Source organism: Vanellus vanellus (assembly GCF_965231255.1).
Source record: "Vanellus vanellus genome assembly, chromosome: Z".
In the NCBI taxonomy this organism is placed as follows: domain Eukaryota; kingdom Metazoa; phylum Chordata; class Aves; order Charadriiformes; family Charadriidae; genus Vanellus; species Vanellus vanellus.
The window spans coordinates 46,905,022-46,928,795 of record NC_138908.1 but is presented as its reverse complement, the minus strand read 5'-3'; the positions used below and the strand labels follow the sequence as shown (position 1 = coordinate 46,928,795).

The 23,774-nt window shown below is 41.0% G+C and overlaps 1 protein-coding gene across 2 annotated transcripts in view; it reads right to left on the bottom strand.

The window, feature by feature from the left end:
* The window catches only part of PRUNE2 (prune homolog 2 with BCH domain), a gene marked incomplete at both ends in the record, with an annotated part of 143,577 nt that extends 125,670 nt beyond the window's left edge, over nucleotides 1-17,907 (bottom strand). For both annotated transcript variants that reach the window (XM_082497848.1, XM_082497849.1), the window contains one exon: nucleotides 17,872-17,907. In XM_082497848.1, the coding sequence (XP_082353974.1) occupies nucleotides 17,872-17,907 (36 nt within the window). The remainder of the gene's footprint in view (nucleotides 1-17,871) is intronic.
* Nucleotides 17,908-23,774: the final 5,867 nt, after the last annotated feature.

Below are 23,774 nucleotides of genomic sequence, written 5' to 3'. Positions count from 1 at the left end.
TTGGAAACACCCCACTATTTCCAACCAACATGTGGTCCCCTTGATTTACACTGCTCTCTGGCCTCCCAGTACAACTGTCAAACCTACATAAGTGTTTTTATAAGGGCTTGCCAGCAAAAAGACCTAGTTACTAAAGCTCAGCGGGTTTGAGCTATTTTAAACTTTATGCATGTTGATTTACGTTAATTAAATGCCCTCAGAAACATTTGCAATTATGTAAAGCTGGGCCCCTGAAATTAATATCTCTCTAACAATAGTAACTAAAAATTGCAGGCAGAGAATGTAAGCATAGAGGAAGGAAGAAGCTTTCAAGACTCAAGTCAAGTTTTCAAGTTTATTTAGATTCTTGACAGAATCGGGAAGCCAACACTTCTGCATTCAAGACACAATATCTTTCGTATTATTCTACTTCCTACTTTTCTTTTTTGTTTTTTGGTTTTTTTTTTGTTGTTGTTGTTTGTTTGTTTTGGGTTTTCTTTTTGTGGTTTTCACTCCCTGGCCTTGGCCCTCTCTCACTCACCAATCATTTCAAATAAAGTTCCACAATTTTCAGCTAGCTATTCTTAACGTAAGAGTATCAGATCATAATCATGTTCAAAGTAGTACTCAGTGTTAATGCACAAGGATAGAATGAGGCTTGCAAGTACACAAGTATTCTGTAAAGATGCAGAAAGTGCAAGAAAATTCCCTTGCCCTGCCTGTTACCTATTCTTACACTCTTTGGGTTATTTTTCTTACTACAGCAGTGGTTTCTAACTCTCAGTGCACACAACATGCTCTTCTGTCTATAACCTACCAATCTAACTCACATCAAACTATCACAAAAATGGGTTACTTTGTAAACATTCAGACCTGTGTTAAGAAGTCCTCAAAACAAATACAATGGTGTGTTACTCTTCAAAAAAAAAAAAAAAAAAAAAAGCTTATTTGAATTAGAAAGCACACCACTCCTTAGCTTCTCTAGATTGTCATAGATGGATAGCCTATTGTGAAGGCTAAATCTTTTTAACTTGAAGACAAATGATCTCTCAGCTATAGCTGCGTACGGCGTGGTGACATCCAGTCACCTGTTCTGTTTACTGCAGCTGTGGATTCTGCTGGGATCTCTGGGGGACAGAGCTTAGCCTCTCTTTGCTGTTAAAAATGACAGCCAGTTGACTTGAAATGCTTTCTCTAGAACCTGTGATGCTCTGAACGTATCTGTCAATGACATATTAATATCCAGCCTTGAAAACATACATAAGAGCATGTCAAATTATGACTACATAGAAGAACAGATCTATTTTAGATTTTGTAGAAAAGCCTGCAAAAATTTGTTTACCTTATTTCTTTTAGTTTCAAAGGAAGAACAAAAAGCTCTTCACATTTCATAGAACCATAGAATTCCTAGAATATCTTAAGTTGAAGGGACCCATGAGGTTTGTCGAGTCCAACTCCCTGCTCTTCGCAGGACTACATAAAACTAAACCATATGACTAAGAGCATTGTCCAGACACTCCTTGAACTCTGGCCAGCTTGGTGCCATGACCACTTCCCTGGGCAGCCGGTTCCAGTTAACTGACCACCCTCTCAGTGAAGAACCTTTTCCTAACGTCCAATCTGAACTTCCCCTGACACAGCTTCATTCCATTTCCTTGTGTCCTGTTGCAGGTCACCAAAGAGAGAAGATCAGCACCTTTCCTTTGACTGCCCCCCTTGAGGAAGCTGTAGACTGCGATGAGGGAACCCCTCAGCCTTCTCTTCTCCAAGCTGAGCAAGCCAAGTGACCTCAGCTGCTCCTCGGAAGTCTGGCCCTTAGGGCCTTCAAATTTTTCTTTACAATCAAAGTGAAAATAGAGCATTGAGTACTTTATTTCTTGAACAGTTTTTGTCAGAAAAGCAAAAGCTATAGCATAGAGTAAGGGCATATGGAAAGTCTAGCTTCCCTTTTCTTTAGAGGTGTAAATTTACCTAAGAGGGCAGTATTTCTAATACCTACGAAAGATGCCAACTGGGCCAGCCTTACTCAGCAAGATCTCCACCTCTGTCACCTCAGGAATCTTCTTGCACATCTCAACCATTCCGAGAAGCAGCCTCCCTAGAGGTGAGTGGAAAACACAGCACACTGCATCCCGTTCCATCACCCAAGCTTGACACCAGACACAACTTGCTGGGAGATGCACTACAGGATGCATATGAGTGCACGTACATGCATGTGCATGCCCAAAACACAGACACCATCCCCTGCAATCCTGGATGGTTCAGTGGGATTTCAGAAACAACCTCGCACCACGGTCAGGTGTAGGCGCTGAAGGCTGAGAACTCTGCCCAAGGGCTCCCCAGTCCCTTAACCCACTTGCAGAGAGAGAGGGTTTGTGTTTCTCTCTGTGTGTGCAAGTGACAGAGAGCATGAGCACACAAGCAAGTGAACTGGATGAAAGTGGTATTTTAATTATATGAGCAAAGTGAAAACTGGTAAGGCTGGAATGTCAGGTTGGACAGCCACACTCAGTGTTTACACCTTCCTTCCAGTTTCCTCTATCCTGGCTTCTCTTCTTTTGCTAACATATATGCTCTCTACCTAGAGGATCTATGTAGCCGCTTTGGAAACACTGAAATCCAAACCTGCACTTTAAAGCAAACCCCATGTTCTCACAGTACGATAAATCTGTAACAGACACATTCATGTGTCTGAGAGAGACGTTCTCACCTTACAATGCTTGAAGTGCAAGCTATTATATCATCTTTTAAGATTTCAGATTAGACAGAACATGTCAGATTACTACCCCAGCTGTAACTTCTGCTATTGTACCACAGGGTTGCTGCCTCAGCTCAACATGATGCTACGAAATAGTGCTGGGTTTTTCCTGCTTTCTGCCATAAGCCTAGCACTTCTTAAGCAGAATTCCTTATCTCTCAATTACCCATAAGCTTCATTTGTATAACCACTTCTGATTTATGGAAGCAAAGAATAGATTCTGCTCTTACAGACTTACGTTAATTCAATATCAGTAATTATTATCTGGTTCGGAGAGAAGCAGCTAGATTTTAATCACTACTTAATATGGCAACTAACTAGTTTGCTTTTTCCACAACATCATCAAACAGCACCAATCTAAGCTCTGAAAAACTGAAATGTGCAAAGGATTGAAATGAATATCTAACCAGCTTAAAAGTTAAGTGATTAAGCACTCAGTTAACAATGGAGGATATATGTAATTAAGCTAGAAAGATCTAGAATGTCATTTCACATCTTGTTTAGCATCCTTGCTTATTTTCCAGCACAGCAAAATGCAAAAAGAAATAACCACAGAGGCAGATGGGATGAATGGACAGCATGTTGTTAGGTGGAACAGAAAATGGCAGTTCATAAACAATCATATGCCAAAAGGCTAATTTATCCTAAACTCAACAGAACCAACCTATACCTCATTGGTTGGCACAGAAGGAAATGACAAACTGCAGTATTACAAGCACTTGTGGAGAACCACAAAGTACTTACACTACAGTGTGCTGAAACTGTTGAAATTCACTGAGAGACTATACTAGTTCCACACACTTTGGTATGTATGTCCCCACTCCTAAAAGCCACATGGCAATACCACGGCTCTGACTATCAAATACCCTACTGGCAGGAAAGGAGAGAAAGCAGAGAGGAAACAGAGGAAAAAGAAAATAAGTTAAATACATAAATAAAGATCTCATTCCTTTCCCCTCTTTGGAAGCTACAAAGTTGAGAAGAAAAGGAAGAAAGAAGGTAAGTTCACTTGCTTATTGAAATAGACCGTTTTTACACTTAGTGATCCATTTCAGCACACTGAAACCAGTCTGGTTTTTATACTGTTTTTCTCAGTATAAACATAAACTAATGCTACTAGAACTGGCATTACTCTGTATTTTCCCTGCTGTAACACAAAGCAGAACTTGAATTCCCAACCTAATAGAAAAGTTGCAAGGTATTTGACAGGAAGAATACAATCTCAAATAAGTTTACAAGATAATCGGGGGGGAAGGGGGGAGGAACCCTGAAAGTTTTCTCAAGCAATGGTTTCTGCCACCATAGACAAGTAGGTAAAGAGACACATTCACATTATTTTATACAGGGACAGATATGGAACACAGAAATGGCATATAAACTGTTTCCATAACAAAGCCATATACTTTAACCTGCTCTACTTCCAAGAAACAAGATCTCAGCATTTTCAGTCAAGCAGATTTCATAGTCTTCATACTTACCTAAACTTAACTCAAAATATTTCTTTAGATCAGTTCATTTCCTTTATCAGCTGTAATTTGTGTTTTATTTAGAATTTGTAAATAAATTACCTTTTCAGACCATGAGATTGTAACTGGCTCAATTCTCACACAGCGATGAGGGGGGTAGGGGGTTAAGTTGATGTCTGGTTTGGTTTGGGTGTTTGGTTTTTTTTAAATGAAGGCTCAGCACTTCAATATTGAGACAGGCTCTTGCCAACAAGTATTGTACAAACTTTGCAAAACAGATCAACCGAAAAACTTCATGCCCAGCCTTAGAAATCCCTCTTCCGCTATGCAAAAGCTGCCAGTTGAAAACTGTGCAATGATTTTGAAAGGTGAACAAATAGCTGCTAAGATTAGATCAGTTAACTCATTTTCACATGTGATCTAAAACAGGATATGAGTCCACGTCTCTGGAGATGAAAGACTAGAGTTCCAATCTGCACCACCCTCTCATCCCTGGAATGAATGCTTTAATGCACGGTTATGCCACCCTTCCAAAGAGTAAATGAATGCTCATCCTTCCTAAGACTGCCAATGCTGAAGTTCTAGTGTGCATCAAATTCTCAAAATTGCACAAATTGCACAGAGTAGCATGGAAGTGTTTTTATATGAGTTTATGTAGCTAGCCTCTCGGAATATGCAGAAAGCAAAGAATTGTGTAAAGCCATCCCACACTTCTTCCTCGCATTTACAGAACAACTTTTATGTAAAAAATAGCCAAGATGCATAATTTTAAAGCAGGTTGCAGCAACTGCACAGTTTATTCATTAGCCTCTACAGTTCCACTGTATCACAAAGAGATAAATGCACACATTTCCCTGAGGGTTAGCAGAGAGCTGGTATATAATCTCTTACCGCAGACTCTGCCTTAGTGATGCGATTCAGCTTATAAACCCCTCACAAATTGAACGAGTAATTCATTTTGAAGAAAAAAAAAAGTATCTGTCATTCAGATAAACTCGAATTACAGTATTTTTGCTAGTGAAAAAATTGCCACAGCTACTATCTCAACTAAGTCAAGAGAAAGGACAGCTAAGTCCATCTTTGCAAAAAGGCGAAACTTTGTTTTCTGCACAAAAGTTATTTCAATTGAATGGGTAATTTCCATTTTTTATGTTTGCTGAACTAAAAGACCAAAAACTCCTAGCAACACAGAAACAAATCCAAAACAGAGGCAGGCTAGAAGGGAAACACTGGTTTTAAAATTGTATCTGGTCTTTTAACCTGATAAGACTATCCACTTCCATGCAGGAACCCGGCAGGCTAACCTTTCCGAGATTTCATATAGATCTAAACCTCTTAAATGCACAATACACAGGTATATCACATAAAGCCACTTGCTCTTCTGAGTAATTCTCAGGATACAGTCTCGAACAGATTTATATGTAAAAAAACTAGGTAAACATACATGAAACTTCTATGGACTGCATACATCCATTGTCAAGAAACAGCAGTATAGTTTTCCAGCAAGTTAACCTACCACTGCACTCCATCTGACTCAGCTGTAATCCAGCCAGGCCTGCAAATGACTTTGAGTGTTAAAACCTTTGTTAAGTACAAGAAAGGCTGCTGAATCAGTCAACTGATCACTTGCCAACTGTCTATATTTAGGAGAGAATGTCCCTCCAAGTGTTTAAAAGTTTACCATATATTGCCGCTTCACAAGGAGTCAAATATATTCCAAATGGAGCAATTCTGCTCCCCTAAAAAAAAAGAAAAAAAAAAAGGCAAACTCAGAAGTTCCTTTCTTTCCTCCTATCCCATTGACTGCAGAACAGCATACAAGGTTCTCCAAAGGAGAATATGCCTTCCTCTGTCAGCACACCAGCTAGACTCTATGTCTCCACTTATTTCCATGAGTCATAAAAGCATGGTAATATCTGAAGAAACAATTCAGAGGTTTCGTGCTTTGGCAGGGGGGTTGGATTAGATGATCTCCAGAGGTCCCTTCCAACCGCTACCATTCTGTGATTCTATGATTTTTCTTCCCTATCAACTCATCTTCGCTCAGCATTTTTTAATCACTCTTTTACAAGAGCAAGTAAGTATATATTAAGTATAATAATTATTATGCCCTGTATCACAACATAGCACAGTAAGATCAACTGTCGTGGTTTGGGCTGGGCTGGCCACTAAATAAATGACAGATGCTCTCTTTAACCTCTCTCCCTTCCCAGAGAGGTGAGAGCAAATCAGGGAGAGAGACTTATGGGTTGAAAAGAAAACTAAACCTACTTTAATAAAATATTAATAAGAAAAAGATAATATTAATAAGAAAATTATTAAATATATGCAACCCGTATCGAGCTCCCAGGATGACAATCATGCCACTGGACTCAGTGACAGAGGGGAACTGGATTCCGGACCTGGATTCAGGAATGCACAGATTGGGATCAAAGGCAGACAAACAGACAGAGTCCTCCTTGGACACTGGCCATCGAAGAAAGAGCGCTGACCCTTTGATCCCTCAGCTTTTACACTGAGCATGATGCAGATGGGATGGAATACCCTGTGGGTCAGTTTGGGGTCACCCTCCTCCCCACAGGTGGGACCCTCCTACACTTTTCCACTTCCAACCCTCCAATGTGGCAAGTAACCAAGTTATCTGGGCTTGGGTGTTACAGCAATAAGTATAAGCAAGATCGGGTCTGCATACCACGCCTGGGCATCAGCTATAAACATCAGTCCTTAACTGCTAGAAGCGGGCACTGCCTGAAAAAATATGCTGTTAATTTCAGAGAGTTAGAAGAGGCTCAACTGAAAAGTAGAATTACTGAAAAGAAAATTAGTTCGGTTCTACCTCAAACCAGGACATAAGATTTCCATTAAGGAAAAGTCACTTCAGCTTGATGGTATGTCACCTAATCAAAGACTGGTTCTGTGCCTAACTTAGTTTGTGTCAGGCACTGTATATAGAGCCACTTCCACACATAAAACTAAGCCAGAATCAAAACTGTGTTAATTACAGAAAGACATAAACACAGTTTTTGTTATCATAATACACCAAAACAAAAAATTCCTAAATAGTACAAAACAGGTAAATCATGTCAGGAATACTGCAAATTTTCACTGTGCTCTAGACAGAAGCTGACATAAGGAGGCTTAAGACTAATAAATTGAGGTGAGAGGGGAATGTACAAAAGCAGGTTATGACTGTGCAAGATGGAACGGGGCCAGTGCATTAGGTCTATTACGTCTATTACTCATTATTCAGTTACTGACAAATGATACAGTAAACAAGGAAAGAGAACTATCTGACATCATCCAGACGTCATTGTTTTCTGAAATGTTCCTAACCTTTTCACTGTCCGTCCTCTGTCCTTACTTTGCTGCAATCTATTTGAACCTCATTAGAACAAGTGAAATCATTCCAGTTGTTAAGGACCTGTATAACTGTTGTTGCCGCCAGGCTTTCTCTGGAGAACAAGAATATAACAGGAACAGTACCAAGTCATTTAAACTCTGAGCCTGACCTCCCTCTGGACTCCAGGGTGGCCAACGGGACTTCAGTGCTGCTCCAGTCCTGCCCCTTTCACACTACTATGAGGATGATCCGTGGGCTGGAGAACTTCTCCTATGACGAGAGGCTGAAAGAGTTGGGGCTGTTCAGCCTGGAGAAGAGAAGGCTCCAGGGAGATCTTATTGTGGCCTTCCAGTACCTAAAGGGGGCCTACAGGAGAGCTGGGGAAGGACTTTTTACTAAGGCATGTAGCGATAGGACGAGGAGGAATGGCTTTAAACTGGAAGAGGGCAAGTTTAGATTAAACATTAGGAAGAAGTTTTTCACTTTGAGGGTGGTGAGACACTAGAACAGGTTGCCCAGAGAGGTTGTTGAGGCCCCATCCCTGGAGGTGTTCAAGGCCAGGCTGGATGTGGCCTTGTGTAACCTGGTCTAGTGGGAGGTGTCCCTGCCTATGGCAGGGGGGTTGGAACTCGATGATCTTCAAGGTCCTTTCCAACCTAAACCATTCTATGATTCTATGAACTTCTTCCCCACCTCTGTGCCACAACCTCACCATACACCCCAACTTAGCATGGCTATAGCTGAGCTTCACTGCAACTCTGTCTCACAGGGACACATATAACAGACATATAGGGATCAACAAAACTATCCTGCCCATCACTCCAGCCTGCAATCTTGGCATCATGTTCAGTTTAGACACGTGCATCTTACCTATTGCAAAGTCCCACAGGTGGTTTTTTTTTTCCTCATTAGCCTCTCCTGTCTACCCTCAGACCTAACACTCTGGCTATCATAACCTGCTGGTTTAATCACATAAACATTATTTAACTTCAGCAGAGGTAACCAGGCAGTTTCCAGAACCATGCCGTGGAAAACCTTCCCCTCATCTATGGCTCTGACCCTGCCATATCGGCTTTGTCCAAACAGGCCTCTCTCCTGGGTCCCCTTGCTCCAACACATGAAACAGAAACCCTAAATCATGTTTTGTAACCTTTTCAAACCTTCCTCTGCTTCATCTATCATGTCCTATTCAATAATGAAATGTTAACTTTTATCTCCAGCCAGTCAATAGGAGAGGAACAGAAAGAGTAATCAGATCTTCACCTTCCTCCTATGTCTTCCCTATGCTTAAAGATATATTTCCAAACCTCCCCATCTTCCTTTTCCTAACTCCTACTCAATGCTACCCTTTGCCAAAATGCTAACAAATAGGTTAGGATACATACACATTATCACACCTATCTATTACCGTCCTACTACTACTTCGGATTCATCTGCTTCCTCCTATGTATTTTCCATCTTACTTTATGGACAATCCCTGTAAAACAGGAATTGAACAGATTTTTTATGAAGGATTCGCATAGCATCTAGCACAACAGCATCCTGGTCAATACCACAGTACCACACTTAAATAAAGGCATGGATAGCGTGATACCCTAGTAAACTGATGTATCATAGAATGGTTCAGGTTGGAAGGGACCTTAAAGATCATCTAGTTCCAACACCCCTGCCATGGCCAGGAACACCTCCCACTAGACCAGGTTGCTCAAAGCCACGTCCAGCCGTGCTTGAACAGCTCAAGGGATGGGGCCTCCACAACTTCCCTGGGCAATTTGTTCCAGTGCCTCACCACCCTCACAGTGAAAAATTTCTTCCTAATATCTGTTCTGCATCTCCCCTCTGCCAGTTTGAAGCCGTTACCCCTCGTCCTATCACTACCAGCCCTTGTAAAAAGTCCCTCTCAGGCTTTCTTGTAGGCCCCTTGCAGGTACTGGAAAGCTGCTATAAGGTCTCCCTGGAGCCTTCTCTTCTCCAGGCTGGACAACCCCAACTCTCTCAGCCTTTCTTCATAGGAAAGGTGCTCCAGCCCTCTGATCATCTTCATGGAGCTCTCCTGGACCCATTCCAACAGGTCCATGTCCTTCAAGTATACTGCAGTACACCGCACTGAAATGCCTTTGGAATTCATCTCTGTGTAGAACAATGAACAAAGTATGTCAGCTATGCATTCAACACCCAAAAAGTTATTCAGGATGAAATTTGTCTTAATCTTGATTAATCTGATGTACTTCACCCTCTCCAGTGGAAAATTACTCAAGATGTGCTATATTCTTCCATTTTCATTCCTTTTTCTTGTGAAAAAAGGAGAAAATATCACTGTAGCAGAGTCTGATGAAAAGCAAGGTATGTAGGTTATAATTTTAAAATGTTATTTCTGTCCTCCAAAACCAAGAAAATCCATGGGGGAAAAGCATTTTTAATTCTCAGCTTCTGCTATGTGTTTGTAGTCTGTATGGCTTTAGTGGAATTGTAAAAGGCTATTAAATCACCCAATATATCTTCCTTACAACTGTAGGTTGTTTTTTAAAGTAGTTTTACATAATGTTCCTCCAATTCAGATTTTATTTTGGTTTACTTTTATGGAGGGGCTTCCCCTCCTTCCTCTGGGAGACTGCTCTCCTAGCTAAAAGACCTCAATTTCAGGAAATGTTCTCTTGTTATTAAGTCTCTGCTGACCATTTTGCAATTTCTTATTTATACCTATGTATGTGAATGAATGATTTCTTCTTTGCTTTTGGTAACCTATACATCTAGACTGCTCTCATGTCTCAACTCAGCAGTAACTTAATCAAGTTTTATGTTTAGTTCATTTTTATTTCCTTGGAAGCCAATTCTTGAAACCATTTTGTTATGATTCTCTGAATTCTTCCTCCAGCTTAGAAATATTTTTGGTTATAAGGTACCCAAAACCAGAAGGAAGCATTCCACTTGAGGTTACATAATGATGATGAAAAACAGACAGAGTAAGTCTACAGGACATAACCCTCCCTAATAAAGATGTGTATGTGTGTGTATAAACATACAAAGGTTTATTGCTGCTTTACTATAGGATATGAAGCCTGTATCCCAAAATTGCATTTTAATACTTATATCACCCTACAAGCATGTCTTATTTGCATTACAGTGACACTCCCATCTCCATCTTCCTATTTTCATGCTCTCAGATTTTCCTCCTTATATTGAATGTATATTTGGAATTACTCTTCAACAGAATTTCCTGAAATATTTTTCTAATAATTTCACTCATTTCTGTAAGCCCTTTACTATTACTGTATCTGCTCAGCACAGCTCACAACTATTCTTTGTTTAAATATTTATCTCAGAATTATATTAGCACAATGTTTACTCTTTTTTCCACATTACTAATGAAGTCCCTGCTGCAGAGTACATGGCTTCTTCTGACTGATTTAAGGGACAAAAGGTTAATCAACAGTAAGACTCTGATTCTGCAACGTTCTTTGGTGTATGTGCAACTCATACACGTGAGTTTTCTGACTGAAGTCAACACCATTACTCATACTCTTAATTCTGTACATACTGTAAGTGCCCTGCTAAATGGAGTCAAGTCCCCTGTGTGCTGCTGCATTAATGCAAAGAAGATACAGGAGAGGGTAAGACTTGATTCCTTGTCTTAATGCTTGAAAGTTTTTTTATGCCTCTGCTTGGATAAGTTCAGCAATTTCTGGGAAGATAACTTCTGCTTCATTTCTGTAATGTCTTTCACTTCCCGTAAAGCCACCACTTTATTCCAGATAAATCAAACATTATTTTCAAAGTAACCACTGCCTATCATTGATAACAAAACTCCAGATGACAGACAAATAAAATCCAATAAGAATAAACACGCAAGTGACTCAGCTTGTTTTTAAACTGTGGTCACATAAATCTTCTGAAGTCATGCCATTATCACTAACTGTTCTTTGAACTCCTTTGCCTCAGAAACAATCAGAACATTCATTTTTCATATCTATCAAAGCAATGCCTTGGAAGCCTTTTTTTACTATTCTCAAGGGCATTTCCCTGGTCGTGGGCCTGGCCCTCACTTTGGAAAATGTCCAGTCACACAGTTCAATTCTTCTCTGGGCACATCTGTCTGGGGGCATAAATCCCCATTTGCCCAGTGTATTATTCTGCCAGGTGTAACGCTGGTATAGCATCATAGTCTCTCTTCTGATGGCAGCAAGGCATTAAAAGAACTTGAAGTTTTAGGGGGTTTGGAGTTTTCTTCCCACTGCTGTTAACTGCTGAAGATGACACAGCACTTCGAAAGATTATTTCCCCAGCTAATCTGCTATTCTCTGCAGGGGGAGGACCATCTTTCAATTGCTAGTCTGAAGCAGTTTGCTGCAGTACGTGGATATCTCACCATCATCTGCACATTAAGCCCTTTCCGGGGCTCATTCTGTCCTCTTTGACTTCCCTGAAGCCAGCATTGAAGCATTAGGCTCTCCATTAAGCACAGACCTAAGGCCAGGGAAAAAGTACTGGCTGGCAGCCATTGTCTCAGCATGTCTCAGGGGGAATTCTGTCAATTTTTTAATTTTTTTTGTTTAATTTTTACAGCTTCTTTCTTGACAGATTCCCTTGATTTAACTTCTCACAGGCATTCAGCTTCACCGCAAACAACAATGTGAAGCACGTGAGATATTACTTGAAAAATACAGAATCACAGAATGGTCAAGATTGGAAGGGACCTCTGGAGATCATCTAGTCCAACCCCCCTGCCCGAGCAGGGTCACCTACAGCAGGTTGCACAGGATGGCATCCACATGAGTTTTGAATGTCTCCAGAGTAGGAGACTCCACAACCTCTCTGGGCAGCCTGTTCCAGTGCTCCACCACCCTCAAAGTAAAGAAGTTCCTCCTCATGTTAAGATGGAACTTCCTATGTTCAAGTTTGTGTCTGTTACGTCTTGTCCTATCACTGAGCGCCACTGAAAAAAGGCTGTTCTCATCTCCCCGGCACCTTCCTTTTAAGTATTTATAAGCATTGATAAGATCCGCCCTCAGTCTTCTTTTCTTCAGACTGAAGAGACCTAAGTGCCTCAGCCTTTCCTCATAAGAGAGATGTTCCAGTCCCCTAATCATCTTCGTAGCCCTCTCCAGCAGTTCCCTGTCCTTCCTGAACTGAGGAGCCCAGAACTGGACACAGTACTCCAGACGCAGCCTCACCAGTGCAGAGTAGAGGGGAAGGATGACCTCCCTCGACCTGCTGGCCACACTCTTCTTGATGCACCCCAGGATGCAATTGACCTTCTTGGCCACCAGGGTACATTACTGGCTCATGGTCATCCTGTTGTCCACCAGGACTCCCAGGTCCCTTTCCACAGAGCTGCTCTCCAGGAGGTCAGCCCATAACCTGTACTGATGCACGGGGTTATTCCTCCCCAGATGCAGTACCCTACACTTGCCCTTGTTGAATTTCTTAAGGTTTCTCTCTGCCCAACTCTCCAGCCTGTCCAGGTCACGCTGTATGGCAGCACAGCCTTCTGGCGTGTCAGCCATGCCTCCCAGTTTTGAGTCATCAGCAAACTTGCTGGTGGTACACTCTATCCCTTCATCCAGGTCATTGATGAATATATTGAACAGGACCAAACTTAACTACGTCATGCAGCACACAGTATTTCATACCAGGCAATTACTAAAGAAGTAATTTCTGAATTTTTACTTCTCTATTTAATTGCCTCTCACATTTTGATAATTATTCTGATAATTATTCTGGTTACACCACTGAAGCCTTAAACTTTTGATTTATTTTTCTAATTAAATTATACAAAATTAGGTATTGACTGATCGGTCACTCTTCTCCCACTTGAGAGCTTAGCTGTGCCTGCAGAGTCCAACCCAGAGAGAGACAGAATGAATTGCCACCAAACATATCAATAACATAATACACTGGGGAAGAGACAGCAAGGTTTTCTGAAGTATGACACTTTTGTACAAAATCTTTTAAAGTTCTTTGAATAATTCAACAATCATGCACAGGACAAGTTAGTCAATGCATTGTACTTGGGTCTCCAAAAATATTATTGAAAAATTTCCTAGAGGCTAGTAAAGAAACTAAATCACCCAAGACAAAGAGGGTGTAAACCACAACATCCTGTCATGGTATAATAAAGAAATAAAAGTTAGCAAACAAAGGACAGGAACAAATGGTCAGTTTTCACAGTGAAGGAAAAATATCCATGAAGTATTCTCCACAAGGGTATGCACTGGAATAGGTGCTGTTCTTCAGATCCATAAATAATAAATAATACTACTTCCAATAGGACAGGCAGGCAAATAACGAGGTGACAAAAGCTGCAGACAACACCAGATTATTCAGGATTGTCAAATCTAAAACTGGCTACAAAAGCTGCAGAAAGGACTTGTGACGCTGAGGGACTAGGTAACAAAATAGTGAATGGAAATGAGGGCCAAGAAGTGCAGACTAGGGAAAATGTGAGGAAACAAACCCACCTACGTTTTTAAACTACATTTAGGTAGCATACACAGCCAGAAGGGCTTTAAAAGGATATTACCAAGCAGAAAAAACATCATGCATTCATTTTAAATGATAGTCTAAAAGCATCAGAAAAATGCTTTCTGACAGTAAAACAGAATAAGTAAAAATAGTGTAAGTAAGTAGAATACAAAGAACTCTTAAGAAAATGGAAAAAACCCAAAACTTTGTTATACTTCTGTCAAAGTCTTTCATGCACTCATGCCTTAAATATGGCAGGCAGTTCTGGGCTCAACTTTCAGAGGCTTAATAAAATTATAAAATCTACAGAGAGAGGCCACAAGGATGAGCAGTGATAGAACTGTGCTCATGTAAGAAGCGGAAATAGAAAGCCTTAGCTTGGAAACGTTTGGGAAAAGAGAAGGGTGATACAGTAATACTTAACTAAACATCTCAGGGAAAGCGAACTAAAACTACTCATTCAAGGTATAAGAACCATGAAGCACCCATTAAAATTGCTAGGCAGATGGTTTAAAATAAACAAATAGGGATATTGCCCCACTCACACTGAGCACATGATAAAATTGTAAAATTCACTGTCTCAGGGATTTTATGGAAGCCAAAGCATAAATTGATTAAAAAGGAGAAAAACAAACCAACCCAAAACACCAAACCCAAAACACAGCCAAATGTACAGAAGATGGCACCAGATGTGGCTAACATAGTAGTTCAGATATACATTTTGATCTAAGCTTTCAATACTTGATCAGCAGACCTGTATATTCTACTGCGCATAACCCTGCCTTAGCCAAGACAGAACGCTGGTTTAGAAAGACCCTTGGTCTCATCTAGTCTCACCTATTCTCACATTATTACTAGACTTAGGAAAAACTGGATAAAAACCTGCAGGACTGAATTGTAAATGCCCCAAAATGTCAGTACAGCATCTCTTATATTCTGCCATGTTTTGCCTACTAACATTTCCCCCCCTTGATTTTACATAGATTACAAATAACAATTTTAAAAATCAGTACTGAAAATAACTGAGAATATTCTATGACCACACGACAAGTCACAAAAGCAAAATTCATGGTTCTTAAAGGAAGAATAGCCTAATGGAGAATTTATTATTAATAGAGAATACACAGAGAATTTTCCTCTCTAAAAATCAATGAAGGTACACAACACAAGAGTCTTAGAAAACAAAAAATGCGCAAGTCCTTTGTGTGGCGCATACTCCAAGGCTAGAATTCTCTCCATGTGGAAAAACGGCCTTGATTAACATTGTGGCTGGAGCCAGACCCAAATGAATGATGAAGCACTTGCAGTAATAGGTTCTCCTGCACAGTCTGGAGCAATTTTTCTTCTGGAGCTATTGTTCACGAGTAAAGAAATTTTCCTTTATGTGAGTAGTACTCACATAGTGCACTGTAGTTTCACCTAAAGTGTGAAACACTAGCACTGTAAGACCAGCATCATTAGGCCCCTGAGATACAACTGTAGGTCTTTAGCATCTTCCACAGATATGGCTGTGGTAGCACAGCAACACACCACAGCTCATTAGTTGTGAGCCATTCACCATTTACCCGGGGCACCTTTACCTCACATCAGTGGCAAACCAAACACATCCCCTTGTTTGCCCTCACCTCAGTCTATGGCTACCTTGTACGAGCAGAGAAAGATTCCCCACAAAAGGCTTGGCCAAGCAAGAAGGAAAATACATCATCAGCCTTCAGTGCTGCAGAATGCAAATCTTTAGTTACTCTGGATTATCCTTTTCAGGCTACTGTGCTACAATGTAAATTGCCAAATTGAAGTCAACTTATAAGAGTTATAAATCTGTTCTGACCTGAACATGCTAGCTAGTGCTCAGGTGCTTGTTCCCCAGCCATGCTCAGCTGACATGACCATACAACAAAACATCACCGTCAGAAAGACACTTCCCCCCACAATATTCCTCCTGTAGAGGAGACCTGATCCAAAACATGCATTTTCCTCCCACAGTTCAGGAGGTACAAGGAAAATTCTGCATTCCTTTTGAAAACCCACATTGCAGGAATAAAAAGGGCTACTGTTTAGTTGCTGTGCTCCCCGTTTCATCTAAATTAAAGAAATAACATTATGTATTATCCATGGGCCTCTTCAGATCATAGTTTTCCAGACAATTCTTTTCTCATTATCAACAGCTATTCAGAAAGATTAATGCACTATTTGCTTTTAGTAGTGAAATCAAGTTGTTCTTACTGCTTGCCATTTACTAGCGGTGCAGAGGGGACCGCTAACATAACGTAATTAATTTCCATTAAATAAAACCACCTTTGATGTACTTGAGCAGAAAACTTGTCAAAAACAAATATCCAGTTCAAATGTTGCAGTATATGAAATGCTGACCTGAAAGTATATTAAGTATTTGTAATGGCGCTATGCGCTATGCAGTACCTTTTAACAGGGCTATCAAAGTTTAGACTGTTTACATGAAAACATAAGGGCAACACTTTACAAATTCCTAAAATACATAGTAAAACAACTTAGCTGGCATGTGACCAAGATGACACACCTCATGTTTACCCTTAACATTTGCCAACACAGTTAAATATTAAAGGAGCCACCAAGAGACTTGTTTTCTAGTTTGCCAGCCCTCTAAAAAAGGCCTTAATTCTCCGATTTCCAAAACATGCATGACAACAAAAGATGGTATAACAATCCATCCTTTACAAATCATTACATATAGAGAACGATGGCCATTGGAGAAAGAAGGTGCTGGTTTTATGATTGCGCACTCAGGTCTATGAAACTGGGAGGGCCCTACGCTTCAAACTATCAACAGTGAAGTTTACATCTGCAGTAACTCTCCAAAGGGTGAGGAGGGCACCCTGCAAACACATAGGTCCCAAGCACCCCAAAATACAGGGCAAAACCAGCAGCAACGGGATTATTTTTTTTTTCTAACCCTTTATTAGTCCTATAATTGAATATACTTCTTACAGCTGGGATAGCTTGCAGGAGTGCAGGCTGACCATGAAAGGTAACAACTGTAAAACCAAGCTTTGCACAGAAAATCAGCCCTCACGACTGGAAACAAACTGGCCTAATACTATCCCAGTCTTAAAAACATCCTACTTTTGCACTGCACATAAGGGAAAAAACAAACAAACAAACAAACAAACAAAAGACACGCTATTTGGGGCCAGATTATCAGTCACTGTAAACAGAATAAATGCACTGCAATTTCGGCACAGCCCTACAAACACAGTCATTTGAGAACAGGACCTATGTATATCTGTGATTCCAAACACAGTATTAACTGCCTATGGCAGACAAGCCTCAATTATGGGGCTGGTCCTTGACCTCTGCATATTCCTCAGTTATTTTAAGTCTTGCTTATCCAAACTTCTCCCCTACTCCTAGTGACATTTAGACCACAGAAGTGTCGGCTTTTCAGTGACATGGCATGTATCTTTTCCCGCATTCGACTGTGCAACTTGATGCATCTGAAAGTCTCGACAAACGCGCAAATGATCCCCCAAAAACGGCAGGCTGCCACCCCCCCCCCCCCACGCCTGTCAGACAGGGGGTTCGCGTGAATTCCTGAGGCCCAGCGTTATTCGGCAGTGACCGGCGGGGGGCACGGCGTGGGAAGAAGACGCACCCCCAAAATCCGCCGACGCAGAGGTCACAAGCCCCATCCCCTCCCCGCCGCTCGCCCTGCGCCGCCACGCCGCGGACCGGGGCGCTTGCGGAAACACTCCGAGAAGTTTTTGGGAGCATCCGCGGGGGAGGCTGCACCCGGGGCTGCCGGGGGTGGTGGTGGGGGCGAAAGGGGCCGACGAATGCAATTCACCGGCAAGTCGGGCGAAGTTTCGCGCCCGCCGCCCGCCGTGACTCACCAGCTTGGACTGGGCGCGCTGCAGGAACTCCTCCATGGCGCCCGCCGGCCGCCCGGCAGGACGGACGGACCGACGGACGGACGGACGGTCAGGCAGGACCGCCGCGGCGCGCTCCCCCGCTGTTTCCACCGCGCTGCCCGCACCGGAGCGCGGCCCCGCCCCGCCCCGCCCCGCCCCGCCGCGGGCGGTGACGTCAGGCCGTGCCGCAAGGGCCGGCGCGGAGGGGCGCGGAGGGGCGCGGAGCCCCGCGGAGGGGGCGGGCAGGGAGGGTGGCACACACACCCCCCACACCCCCCCCGAGTGCGGCGGGATCACGTTTCCCTCTGTTCTGCGCAGCCCGTCGGACCGTTAACGGCTTTGGTCGGTTCTGCCTCAACAACGTGTGACCGAAGTAAAAGACCCATCTCGGGGGCGCGATGCGACACGTCGGAACCGGCGGCTGCAGCGGGTCCGTAGTTAGGGATATCTCCGTTTTGCATCGTACGGGTGGCAGAACTGAAGAACACAAAGCTCGAGGGCAGCGGGGTCAGAGGCAATGACCGTTGCGGGGTCCTCTTGCCATGGTGGCACAAGGTCGGGAGAGAACCTAGCAGATACAGTCTAGGCTCCAGAAACCCTGTCCTCTGCTCCAGACCAAGGGTCTAACTATAACGTGCCCATGGTCATGTTCCACATGTATGCAACTCAACAGCCCACAGAGGAGCCTCCTACCATAGCCTCTGCTTTATAGAGAAACAAAAGTGAACTGCCAAAGAGCTGCAGTCTCTGTCCAGGACTTGTAGAAGTCAATGGAAGGCCATGCGACGAGGGTAGAGTAGACCAGGAGATAAACTTCAGGATTCGTAGCTTCTCCAATGCTGTCACACCACCAGCATTCACCAGTGTGTTTCCTTTGCCCGCTATAAATAACTAACCTGAATAGTACAGATTTATTATTCGAATCAAGTTGTGCCTCCCAAGGAGTTAGCGGTGGCTAATTATTAATAAATTCAGTGCTATGAGGTCTGGGATTTTTTCCCCTTGTGTATCGTTTTACAGCTCATTGAAGATATTACTGTAAAAGCTAAAAGCTCTTGCTTCCTTATTAACAAACTTTTTCTTACGAGCGTAATTCAGTCCCATTTGATTTGTTACTTCTTTCATGATATCTTGCAGATCTTGTTACTGAGTTGTCTGTCATGATCAATCTGCTCTGCTTAGTCATATGTTCCTGTTCCAAAGCATTCTGGGGAACACACAAAAAAAAACCCTAATCTGTATCATAACCATTTAAAACTGAAAGGTAAATCTTCATTAAAATATTTGAGTGGACTGAAACACCATGCAAATGACATGAAGCAAAGTATTGTAAATAACAGTGTTCTACAGAAAAAAATTGAATTCTGCTACATTTACTGGAACGTTTCTTCACTCTATCTGAATTTGGATTTTCCCATTCTATAGAAAAGTAGGTCTCTTGAAAGTTGACCAGTTTTGCACAACTTATTCTCAAACTCGTAACTTAAAATTGAAACTGAAGTATTGCAATACAGGAATTGCTGTGTAATTTGAGATGCAGAGTTGAGGTCTACTAAAAATGTTTTGCCAAGTAAGAAGTCAATATGATCTTGCAAAAATTGGAGTAAAGTATGTGTTTCCCTTCAGCAAAGTCTGCAAAACAAGTGAAAAAAAAATAAAATCCAGCTTGCTACAGCAGCTAAACTGAAGTTTAGGAAACTGGTGCTTAAAGGGGTCATTTTTGCTGCATACATGTTAAAGAAAAGTTATGCCAGAAGGCAAACTCTGGACAGCAAATAGTTGGAGAATAAAAGCTGAATTTGCTAAACAGGCAGCAAAGTTGTGTTCTTACACCTTGTACCAATAAGCACACTTACTCCCATATACTGTAAATAAAGTTTTTTCAGCTGATTACTTCTTTGTACATCCAATGAATAGGTGTCCGTATGTGATTATGGGCATAGTCAGTAAATACTCTGTAATATCTGAGTGCTCTTCCACTGAGCTTAGAAGAACCTTATGTATTCTTTGTGATCCACATGCTGGAAATCTGGAGATGGCCCCAGCACAGCTGTCTTGACAAGAGAATGTGCCTGAACTCCCTGAAAATATTTGTAGAAGATACCTTTTGAAATTGTTTTTTAAACAATTTGCTTGCCTCCATAATTATTATATGAGTTAGATATTGTATAATTAATTATTCACAGCCTATCGTGCAAACCCATGAACAGAGAAATAGTCTTTGTTATCTGCTTAATATTTTATAGCCATTCCTTAGTCCAGTTCTTGTCTTTTCTACCCCACTTGCAGCCACTAAATTACTTCCACTTCACCGAAGCTTAAATTAGAGATGGATAGGGACCAGGTTACTTTTTTTTATTCATCTTTCTGAAGTAGCTAAACAAAACCAATTTGCAGTCATCCAGAAGGTCTTCCTAAGGAGTGTTCTTCCCTTGATGTGTGTAACTTAATTGCTTATGAAATCACTGGAAAACATGTGTATGTCCCAAAATGTGAACTTATTCAACATCTCTTGCATAGAATTGAATTACTGAAAAACAGGCTTGTTGAGCAATGCTGAATTTTTTCTTGGTCATAAGCACTTTTGCTATACCTTTTGTCACGTTGAAGAGTTTTAGCCTGTGAACTGAGTTCTGCTTTGTACATTTTTATGTTTTTGAAATTGTAAATACAAATAATGTCATACTTCTGAGAGAGACTATAGATGGAAGTGTGTGTTTCTCTATTCATGTGGCAAAGGAAAAACCAATTTTTTAATTTCAGCCATTATTAAAGCATGCAGGAGTACACAATGACTTTGCTGTAGCATTTTTCTGTGTCCTAAAAAAATCTATAGCTCTTGTGACTATGAAGAAAGAGAATGTCTTACACTACAGGATTTTCTAAAACTCTCCTCTCATCTTCACTGTGACCATCCAGGGAAAAGTAATTTGTATCGTATTCAAAGTATCCTAGCAAAACCTTGTATCCTCATACATACTATACAATACCAAACAATCTATTTTGTGAGTTTCCGTAGTTTCCGTGGTTCTATCCGTTTTATTTATCCTTCAGGCATACAGTTGAGATTGGTTTTATTCCATATGATGGAGAAGCAAAACCAGGGATTACCCAAGTTTCAGAAAAACTCAGATCTGAACTCTGTACCGCATCTTTACAATTTAGGAAGGAATTCAAAGAGCTGTCATGATACAGCTATCCAGTGCTTTAGCATTTCTATCGTAAGTGGTGTTTATGATAAACACTTTAATAGCATATTAACAATCATTTTCATGATAAATAAGGCTGAGGTTCCCACTGCAGGAGTTGCTATATTACCATAGTAGAAATAAATAGTTTCTGCCCCATGGAATTAAAACGTTACATGATCATTTCAATACAAAAAGGAAAAAAAAAAAACAACAAAAACTTAAAACATAGCTGTTAGCTATTGTGAGAGAATATTATTAAAGAATTTGAGAGGAAAAAGGTGATTTCACAAATTACTGAAGGAAAAATTCTCCAGACAACCACCCAAAGAAACAAGAAAGACCAAAACTGCATGTGGCAGCAGCAGATTGACAGGCATTGACACTGGCATTCAAGCCCTTTTATTTTCAGAGTTTCCGTATAATTTCCATACACACCCATGAAAGCTACTACTTTTTTCTTAGAGGTTTTACCACAGGACATGTACTTAGAGTCACCAGTTATCCAGTCTTCTGTAACATGCATCTTCACTACCTATGGGGAGCAATGCTTTTCCGTGTTACTTGCACTTCACAGTTTTACGTGTTTCAATTACACTGGTCAACATATAGATATGGAGAGAAAGAAACCATTTCAAAGTTCAGAAGACTTCTCTTCCAATTGTGAAGACATCACATCAACAGTGTATAAAACCTCTATGCTTGTGAATGCCTCCTGTCTTTCTTTAGAGAAGGTGGGCATGAAAATGGAGTCAATGAACTCAATGTCCCTGTTGGGACTGCTGGCTTGCCCGATGTAAACACAGTACTAATAAGAAGTTATGTTCTCCAAGGGGTCACTGTTGTTTATTTGATTACTTCATTCCCAACCATAAATGTCAAGTTGAAAGCTTTAGAAAAGTCCCTATTGTTCTTATGAAATATTAGGTATGGTAAAAATTAAATTACTGTTGCTTTTCCTGAGGGGTAGAGAAAGAGGAAGGAGAAGCCATGCCTAGCTGGGGGATGACTTCCAAAGATCTGATACAAATATAACTTATTGAGGTTTTCAAAGACTGAATGCAATTATCTCATTTTAGCTGTGAATAGCACATAATTCTTGTGTTACAATGATTGTCTGTTCTGTTCCTCCATGCGAAACTGAGTAAGATACCAGAGTGCGCATTTTTGAGCCAAGGCTGGCTACTAATTCAAAGCCAAAAAGCACCACTGAATCAATACCAAAAGTACTTGGAGGTATCCCAAACAATGGCTCATTGAATGGCTTTCTTTGTGGGAAAGTACACGCTGATGGGCACAGACAACAGTACTGCAGGTTTAGTCCCCTCGCAAGCTCCAACTTGTACCAAAAAAATGTGAAATAAAGAGTGTGAGAAGCCAGAAGCCAGATTCATCCCCCTTAGCACTAAGTCCATGGAAACCGAGTTCCCAGGTTGTGCATCAAATTTCAATACAACCGAGTACTGAGACAGGTTATTATAGAAGTCAAGCTTTTGTGCTGCTGCCTCTTTCTTAGTCCGCTTATATTGAGAACTTAGGGAAATTACCTGTGAATATATCCCTAACTGTTCAAATGGTCAGCCCACCAAAACGTAGAGTATTTTACTTCATTTGCACTGCTTGAATACAGGCTGCTTGTATTAAGCTAGTCCCAGGTCAAAGAACTCTGATAGATATGCTCAGCTTTGCAGGTCAAAGCTGTTACCAAACCTCCTGTCCCCCTACCCCTCACCTGGAAGTTAATTGAAGGAAATTTATTCCCATTACACTGCCGTTCACCACTACTATTTGAACTAGGCAGAAAGTATATTTCCAAGGGACAGTAATCCCTGTCAAAATAGGGGGAAAGGATGTTAGACATTTGACTTAAATCATTAACATCGTTTGCTTCCCATGTACATGGGTCGAAGTCCTTGAAGACAGATCTCCTTTCTCAGCAACTTCGAGTCTCATGCCTTTGACAATAAGGCTTTATGCTGCAGTGAGCACAAGGTATTTCCAAGTTAACTATAAGAAAATTAGAGTAAACAGTACATAAAACATCTGCTGCTTTATAGATTACCATTAATCAATTGCATATAGTAAGTTTATTATCATGGACTTTTGAGTTGTTTAGCAAATGTACACAAGGGAACATTCTTGCAAATGTTAGTTTGAATACCAATAAAAAGGAAATAAAAATGTTCCCCAAATTTCAAATTAGAGAATATAATGTTAACAGAACATTGGTTCTGTGACAATAAATCAAATTCTGAAACATATTACATTGACTATTATAATGGCTACTATTTGAAATCCAAAGAGTAATAGAAGTACTTCTCATTTTGCAAGCTGACCAAAGTATGCAACTGCATGTCGTAGGTCAGCTAAAAGTAATTCCTAAATTAGAAACTACTCGATTAGTAGAATATCTTATAATGTTTAGCCAAGTCTCCTTATGATACTTATGACAAGTATCATAACTAACTACAATTACTTTCCTAAAACGAATACTATAAAAACCAGGACAGTTTTTACACTGAGCTTTGAAATTCATACCTACTCAACAAATCCACAGGGCCTCTGCCTTGAGGACCATACTGAATGTTTCATAGATATGCTGAGTGTAAAATTAAGACTTGTGCAATGGCTTGAGGAAGATGAACAGTTTCTTAATCTCGAAGTAGAGGAGCATGTACTGTGAAGGTCCCAAACACC